Here is an 8,878-nt window from a genome sequence, read left to right as displayed (position 1 = left end):
AGATCATCAACCAGAAGTGACCAGAGAAGGGGTGATAGTACACCTCCTTGCGGACAACCTCTGCCTGCTTTGAATCTAAGTGCTTCGCCACAAAGCGTGGTTATGATGTTTCTGGAGCTCAGCATTGTGCTGATCCAATTCGATATGGTAGGAGGGACACCTCTAACCTTGGCAGCCCTCACTAGAGATTCAGTAAGGGCAGCATTAAAGGCTCCCTCAATGTCCAGAAAGGCAGCCACTGCAATCTCCCTGGAGTTGAGAGATTCATTGATCCTGCCGACAAGATTATTGAGGGCAAGATCTGTGGATTTGCCTTTCTGGTAGGCATACTGATGAGCACTCAGGGGATGATTCCGTAGAATCACCTCTCTGACGTGCTCGTCTAGTATCTTTTCGAGAGTTTTCATCACGAACGAAATTAAACTGATCGGCCTAAATCATTCGAATGATTTAGGCTGTGAGTCTGTTTTTCCCGCCTTGGGAATATAAACGACTTTGACCTTCCTCCAGTTGGATGGTATGAAATTCCATGCCAAGCTGGATCTGAAGAGCCTAATGAGATAAGACATTAAGAATTCCAGTCCGTGCTGAAGTAGAGCTGGAAATATTTCATCGTCACCTGGCGCTTTGTATGGGAGAAAGGATAAAACTGCCCTTCTCACCACGCTCGCAGTGACAAGTTTGTTTACAAATTTCCAGCATTCCTTGCTGGGTCGCTTGAGGCGACTGGTGAAGTTACCTTCTTCCGCAGATGCGGAATCAATCAGCACGTGATCCGGAAAGTGTGTGTCAGCCATGATCTTAAGGGTCTCCGCCCCAGAGGCCGTATAGGTGCCATCTGATCTTTTAACAGATCCCAGCGTCAAAGACGGCTCTCTGGAGAGAATTTTATGGAGTCTTGTCCCGCTTGCAGCATCTTCGATGCTGCTGCAGAAGTTTTCCCAAGACTCCCTTTTGGCCTTCCTTACTTCCTTGTTGTACAAGGTGAGGATTTGACGATACACTTCCCACTCACCTGCTGATTTTGCTCGGTTAAATTTTTTCCGAACCTCTTTACGAAGTTTCTCTAATTTAGAGTTCCACCAAGATACTTTCCTATTGTCGGATTTCTTTCTTAGTGGACAGTTTTCATGATATGCCGAGACTATAGCTTGGCCAATTGAGTTGGCCAGCCTCTCTAGGTCTTCATGATTGTTAACGTTAACGTTGATGGATCTCAAATTCCGTTGCAGGGATAGTTTATAACCATCCCAGTCGGTTAATCTGGGATTGCGATATTACTGAATGGGTTTACCGCCTAATTCAATGTTAAATTGAATATTTCTATGGTCTGAGCCAGAGGGCGTGTCAGAAACCCTCCAGTCAGTGATTTTAGTGCTCAGGTATTGCGAGCAGAGCGTGATGTCCAATACCTCAGCCCGATTTTTCGTAACAAAGGTTGGAACCGAGCCCCGATTCAATACAAAAAGCGCTTCTTCTAGAATGAAGTCAAATAAGTGCTCACCTCTTTCGTTGATGTCCGTGCTACCCCACGTAGTGTGATGGGAGTTGGCATCGCAAGCAACGAGGAGTTGAAGGTTTTTCCCCCTGCAGAAGGCAACTAATTTTCGCACTTCATTTGGCGGGGGGAACGTGGTATCACCAGGGAAGTAGGCAGAACAGATGACCAGTTCTTTAGTGCCCGTTTCCATGGGAAGTTTTACCAGGATGGATGTTACATCTCTGGAACAGAATCCTGTAAGTACAAAAATGTCAATAGTGTTCCTGACAAAGATACAGGACCTGGGTGATTCCCCAGATCCAAGTGATATTACCTTGCCAGGAAGGTTACTGAGGCCGTTGATTCGGCCTCGGGAAGTAACCCAAGGTTCCTGGATGAGGGCGATATCTATCCTCTCGTCCAGGATTCGTTTTCCAAGGAGGTAGGATCCAGCCTTGGAATGTTGCACATTAGCCTGCAGGCATTTGAAGAGCCGCGCCATCACTAGATGTTGCGGCTTACTTCTTTCTTCCCACCGCCGGCCCCTTCCTGGCCGTTTTACCAGCCTTGGGAAGAGCCCCGGTGGGAAGGGACGCCTGCGGCGCTTTGCTCGTCGAGGGAGCAGAGTTAGACCTCTTTCCCTCAGCGAGCTCACCTTTGGAGGTGCCAACGGAGGTGGAGGGATTGGCCCCTCCTTCCTCTTTTTTTGTTTGGGTGTCCGACTCTTTGTCGGCACCCATGCCCTTTTCTTTGGCCCGGAAGGTAACCCTCCCGAAACCATAGTAGGGCATCATGTTCAGGGCTTTGAGCCTAGACATGGAGCTCTCATCTACAGAGAAGGTCCATGTCCGGCCCGGCCCTGAAACCTGGTGGTGTAACACCGCCCAGCTCTCTGCTTCCAGGTCTGGGTTCATCACACTCAGACCTGTCAGCACCTCATCCTGTGAGGGTCGATCTCCTAGTGGAGGATCAGGGATGTATGCTACGCATACGTAGGGCTTTGGCAGCTCCGTTCCCTGAACGATGCGGAGGTTGGCCCCATCCCACAGCTTGATCTGCAACAAGCAGTTTTCAAGCCATGAGACAGTAGCCTCGTCCGCGCATCTAATCATGAGCCAACCCGGCTTATGAGTGCAGCTCAAGAAGCGGATTCCCGCTCCCTTTTCCTCCTTCCTGAGGGTATGCCTCAGGATGGCGCCCTGGAGCAGGTCCAGCTGCTCAGCTGACAGATTGGCTTCAGGGTCCCTGTCGACAATGCCGACCTTGATCCCTTCCACCATCTCCTTGTAGGTCACCCCCTTGCTGACCGTTCCCCCAGGACAGTGCTTTTTCGCACTGGCACTAGGAGTACTGCCATCAGAGCGCAACCTCTTCGGAGTTTTGGCAGCAGGCGTTGGGAGGTTAGGTTCCCTCTCCTTTGCTGCTGCCTTTTCGGCGCCCTCACGGAGTACTGTCGCAAGTGCCGACTTGTAGTCGGCACCTGATTTCAGTAGCCGTTTCAGGTGCCTTTTGGCTGCTCCCGCCATTAGCCTGCGTTTGGAGGTAAGATTCATCTTCTCAACCTCCTTAGCGACTACAGCGATTGCAGCCTCGGATATACCCTCCCCTTGTGCGGTTCCGGATTTCTCCTCCGCGCCTAGGGTTGGGTTTGTAATGGCAGAATCAGGTTTCACCCCGATTTCTGCACATTCCTCTTTCGAGGTTTCGGTCGTCGAGATAGGATTGATCCCCGTCTCGACTGGTGTTGGTGAATTTATTAGTTCTTTGGTATCCATAAGCGGTCCCACGAGAAGGGAAGAAATAAATGTCCGCCAGGGCAGTGCTCCCTTACCCTGGTAAGCCATATTGAAACCGGAGGGCGGCAGGTGTCCGGAGTTCGCCTATTAGGAACTCATCTTAACCCAATGAGCTACTCAAAGAGGAAGTTCTTCGGCATAGGATGTTCCACCTTGAACTAGGGGGTTTTTGATGAGGTTGTCTCCTCTCGATCCGGCCAATTAAGGCCAGGAACGCATGGGCCATACCTGCATTCTTGTATACGGCTGGAATCCTCACCTGGTCAAAGACAGATTTGGAGAGACTAGACAGGCGAATAAGAGCAACACTTACCCAATGCGGGATGTTGCACCCGAACTCGGCGATCGAAAGACTCTACTTACCTCGCAAAGAGGGAGGGCGTGGGCTCAGCAACCTGGAACATTCCTGCCTGAAAGAAGAACAAAAAATTACAGACTATTTTGTTCGGAATAACTTACCTCTACACCAATGGATAGCAGCTAACCTTGGGAACTTGTTGGCTGATGAAAGAATCCGGGAAGACGACGCAGGAGAAGACCTACCTGAAAAATTGAGACGGAACTGGGAATCTAAATCTTTGCATGGAAGATTCTTTGCTAGTCTTCACCAGCCGGAGGTAGACATAATGAGATCCAACACTTACCTGACACAAGGCTATCTCTTCCCTCAAACTGAGGGAACATTATTGGCAATTCAGGACCAGGTAGTGCCCACACGTGTATACACCAAACACATAATGAAGCAAGATGTTGAGACAACGAAATGCAGACTATGCAACACAGCCGAGGAGTCGGTGCAGCATTTGTCATCGGGATGCTCATCGATTGCAAACACCAAATACCTGGCTCGTCACAATAATATGGGGAAGGTTGTACACCAGCTGCTGTGCCTGGAAAACCAGCTATTGGACCACTTCACGCCACACCACATATACGTCCAACAAGCATTGACAGAAAACGAGCACACGAAAATCTATTGGGACCTGACAGTGATAACCGATCGAGGCACTGAACACAACAGGCCCGACATAGTGGTCTGGAACAAAACTAAGAAGACCGCCGTTATCATAGATTTCGCAGTGCCATTAGATCAAAATCTGTCAAAAGCGTATGCTGAAAAAATCGCCAAATACGAACCCTTGGCACGACAAATAAAAGATATGTGGCAGCTGGAGAGAGTCGACATCAAACCTTTAATAATAAGTTGCAATGGGCTGGTGCATCAGAAGACTACAAAGCACATAACAGACATGAAGCTGCCCCCGAATACCATCTTATGGATGCAGAAGGCGGTCATACTCGGGACGGTCAACATTATCCGACAGGTCATCTACCCTCACTAACAGACACGGAATCGACCTTGGCGTTATATATATATATAATATATATATATATAATATAATATATATAATATATATAATATATATAATATATATATATATAATATATATATATATATATATATATATATATATATATATATATATATATATATATATATATATATATATATATGAACCCGTAGTTCGTTGTTACCTCCGTTAAGTTCATTGGGCGACCTGACCTCCGGGTGAAGGAGTTTTATAATTGGAATAATTTTTGCCTAAATATGTAGAGGGGAAGGTGAAAAACAGGGGTACCTAAAGAGGGGAAAAGATTTTCATCGAAAAATTTTTCTTCAAACGAATCAGACCTTACTACCTCCGCATATATTTCTTATTAGTAGTGCGCTCTCACCTCCCGCAACGTTGCCAGATTTCAGGAGGACAGAAAGTAAGGCAGCTTGAATTCTACTCATATACAGAATACAGCTGCTCTTCCGATTCATTCACACATACTGAAACCTGTAAATAGTTCGAGTCGAGAACGATACTAATATTAATAAACTTCATACGCTGATAATTGATTGATAAGGTTCGTGATCTCGGAGTAAATGAATTTGGACAGAAATTATTATCTTTTCTTCATGAATATCAACAGTTTTGAATAAATATGCTTATGTCTACGATACTTCGTCCGATAGGGGAGTTCAATACCATATAGGTCCCAAAATGTGATACATGACAATGAAATTTTTCGTGACATATAAGATTAATTCCAAAGACAATTTGACCGAATTTGTTCTGGTATGAAATAGTAATCTAATTTTTGGGCATTATATCCACGACATTAGGAACTCCATTGAAATGTTTTTCCCGAATGAATCAACAAAGATATACGTTTTACTTTCAGCTTCTATACTTCATTCACTTTCACTTTAGCACTGGATTGGCTATGGAAATTGGATACCTTTCACTCTGTATGGTACGAAAATGTTTGGTTGAGACGCTTGTCAAAACATTTTTGAGTTTTAAATCAGTTCTACTTAGTCCGTTCTACGTGAGACTCTCAGTAATTACGTATTTAATCACAATGTCAAATCACTTCGGAAAATATTGAGTCGAAAATATGTAACGAACATAACTGACGTTTATACAAACTGATTGAAGACATACCAAATCTATTTATTTACATGGAAAATAATACAAGTGATCAGTAGTTTGAGGAGAGTTACTGTTGTTTATCTTCTTTGGCTGAAGGTTGAAGACGTTACATCAGTTGTAGAATTCAAAAAAATCAACCCAACAACTGGCTGTTTATATTCAATACATAGAGGACTCTATGACGGTTCAGATAAATATATTTTATGTTTGGTGAAAGTGCCTTGGTTTTCGAGATATTGGGGATTTTCGATTAATCACCCCAAATAATAATAACAGCTGGATATTGACATTTTTCATCATAGCGGATCAAAAGAAACTCCTTGATTTAAAGGCATTTTTTAATTGCTCGAGGAGTCTTTCGCAATTTTTCAGTGCACAGGGTGTTTCACAAGTTAACGGACAAACGAAAACCGTGAATAGAGGGCATTGAGCTGAGTTCAAAAACACCTCATATGTATGTCTTAGCCATTCCGTCTCCGATATACAGAGGAGTTTATTAAAATTTCCCGAATTTTCGTTCGGCTATAACTCCAAATATTTCAGTTGGATTCGGCTAAAAATTCATTATCCGCTTAAACTTGTAAGTTTCAATAAAACAGAACATTAAAAGTTGACGAACACAGGCTCAATGAGTCATTGAGGCTATATTCAAATTTAAACTCGTGAAAAACACTCTGTTTGTAGTTTTTTTCGTCATAATTTTGAATTTTTCAGGTATCTGCATTGATTTTCTCAAAATCAAAGAAACTTTGGTATGTCTTGTCAGTGGATTATTTGTAATGAATAATTGTTCGGTGGTGAAATGCCTCTGGAAAAAACAGGGCTGCATATTGACTTTTACTTCACATTAATTAATGGGATGAATATGATCGTCAATCTAATGTCGAAATCTAAAAATGGAATTGAAAATGTTTTCTTTGTTCTTTTTTTCTTTGTTTGTTTTCATTCACACAACTAGTTGACCATAGAAAAATAGATTCTTTCTGAAGATCAAGTTTTAATTCTTAGTTTCAAGATAGCGTTGTTTTTCCATCCATATTTGGATATTATCAATTTTGAAACATTTTATCATTGTGAATGACTATTTCTTAGAACGAATATAGAATAATTGTTGAACACATTCAACAGAATATTCTTTGAAAAAAAAAATCAATCAAGAAATTTTAAATATATTTTCATGAAGTGCTCTATTCCTTAGAGGCGTCTGACCAAAACAATCATTTCTAGAACATGATCAACAGGTGGGGCAACCCAAAAATCAATTCATTTTGAGACAATTATAATGTAGATAACAAAGAAGTTAAAATTATGATTGAAAAACTACATACACGGTGTTTTTATGAGTTTGAAGTTAAGTAAAGCCTCACTGAGCCCGGTCCAGAGTTTTGTCGAATTTTAATGCTCTGTTTCAATGAAGTTAACAACTCAAGGCTAAATATAAATTTTCAGTCGACTTGATCGAGAATTTCAGGAGTTATAGCCAAACGGAAATTCGAGAAATTTCAAAAAACCCCGAAGAAACCTATATATAGGTTGCCCCAAAACTATTGAATCAAACGTCACACCACGATAGAGTATAGATCAAATAGTATCGAATGACACCAACATTAGTTGAGCGAAAATGTACCGTTTCTGAGAAAACCTAACCTAAAGTTGCCGATTTTCGAACTATTTTTTCAATCACATGGCCAATTTGTGATTGAGGATAGCGTTTTTCTCCCATATTATCACCCCTGTTTATTCTGAGTATTAAAAATCATGTAGAAAAACAATTGTTTTAATTTACATTTACTTAGGTTATGGTTATCGATTAACTACTTAAAATAATTTCAATTAGGGGAGATAAAACAATAATCTTAGTTCAATATAATTTAAAATCGATATCCTTTTTCACAAACTGTGATTAAGAAAAATAGTTCGAAAATCGGCAACTTTAGTATTTTGATAAAATTCTGATTATTTTGGAAACGGTACATTTTCTTCGAACTAATGTTGGTGTCATTCGATAATATTTGGTTTACTCTATCGTGGTGTGACGTTTGATTCACTAGTTTTGGGACATCCTGTATATGGGGTGATTTTGAACTTAGCGCAATGCCCTCTATTCACGGTTTTCATTTGTCTGTTAAATAAATTGTCTGAAATACCCTGTATACTCCTTGTACTCTGAAAATTTTGAAACAAATGAAAATTCAAATTTTTCTTGTTTTAAGGAACGTTCATCCAGAGAGACTCTCACAGAGACTCACACTTTGCCGAATTGACCACTGAAATCTCAATTCCTATCTGAACTATCGAACTGAAATTCAACATGTGCATCTCAATTCGAAAACTGTGTACAGTTTCGAGATTTGGGTCGAATTGATCCAATAGTTCCTTAGGAATTGAAATGATACTTTGTCGAATCGACCACTGAAATCTCAATTCCTATCAGAACTATCGAACTGAAACTCAACATGTGCATCTCAATCCGAAAACTATGTGCAGTTTCAAGATTTGGTTCGAATTGATTCCATAGTTCCTTAGGAATTGAAATGATATTTTGTCGAATCGACTACTGAAATCTCCATTCCTCTGAGAACTATCGATCTGAAATTCAACATGTGCATCTCAATTCCAAAACTATGTGCAATTTCAAGATTTGGTTCGAATTGATCCAACAGTTTTCGAGGAATTGATATGAATTATCGAACTGAAATTCAACATGTGCATCTCAATTTGAAAACTGTGTAAAATTTCAAGATTTGGTTCGAATTGATCCAACAGTTTCCAAGGAATTGATATCACACTTTGTCGAATCGACCACTGAAATCTCAATTCCTATCTGAACTATCGAACTGAAACTCAACATGTGCATCTCAATCCGAAAACTGTGTACAGTTTCGAGATTTGGGTCGAATTGATCCAATAGTTCCTTAGGAATTGAAATGATACTTTGTCGAATCGACCACTGAAATCTCAATTCCTATCTGAACTATCGAACTGAAACTCAACATGTGCATCTCAATCCGAAAACTATGTGCAGTTTCAAGATTTGGTTCGAATTGATTCCATAGTTCCTTAGGAATTGAAATGATATTTTGTCGAATCGACTACTGAAATCTCCATTCCTATGAGAA

At 41.4% G+C, this 8,878-nt stretch overlaps 1 protein-coding gene across 1 annotated transcript; it reads right to left on the bottom strand.

The window, feature by feature from the left end:
• Window positions 1-437: 437 nt before the first annotated feature.
• LOC123307003 lies at window positions 438-1,691 on the bottom strand. Its single transcript, XM_044889204.1, has 2 exons — window positions 1,505-1,691; window positions 438-1,183 (listed from the first exon to the last, which is right to left on the bottom strand). The coding sequence occupies exons 1-2, from the start codon at window positions 1,689-1,691 to the stop codon at window positions 438-440; spliced, it is 933 nt and encodes a 310-aa protein (XP_044745139.1).
• Between the last annotated feature and the right edge of the window lie 7,187 nt (window positions 1,692-8,878).

The sequence above is a fragment of the Coccinella septempunctata genome, chromosome 2 (assembly GCF_907165205.1).
Source record: "Coccinella septempunctata chromosome 2, icCocSept1.1, whole genome shotgun sequence".
NCBI lineage: Eukaryota > Metazoa > Arthropoda > Insecta > Coleoptera > Coccinellidae > Coccinella > Coccinella septempunctata.
This window is presented reverse-complemented; position numbering and strand designations above follow the sequence as displayed.

What these genes read in the sequence shown, in the direction of transcription:
- LOC123307003 (XM_044889204.1), bottom strand. Translation starts at nt 1,691, where the DNA reads ATGGAAACGGGCACTAAAGAACTGGTCATCTGTTCTGCCTACTTCCCT. An exon ending in CACGGACATCAACGAAAGAG is followed by an intron (nt 1,184 to 1,504) that starts GTGAGCACTTAT and finishes ACAATCATGAAG; the next exon opens with ACCTAGAGAGGCTGGCCAAC.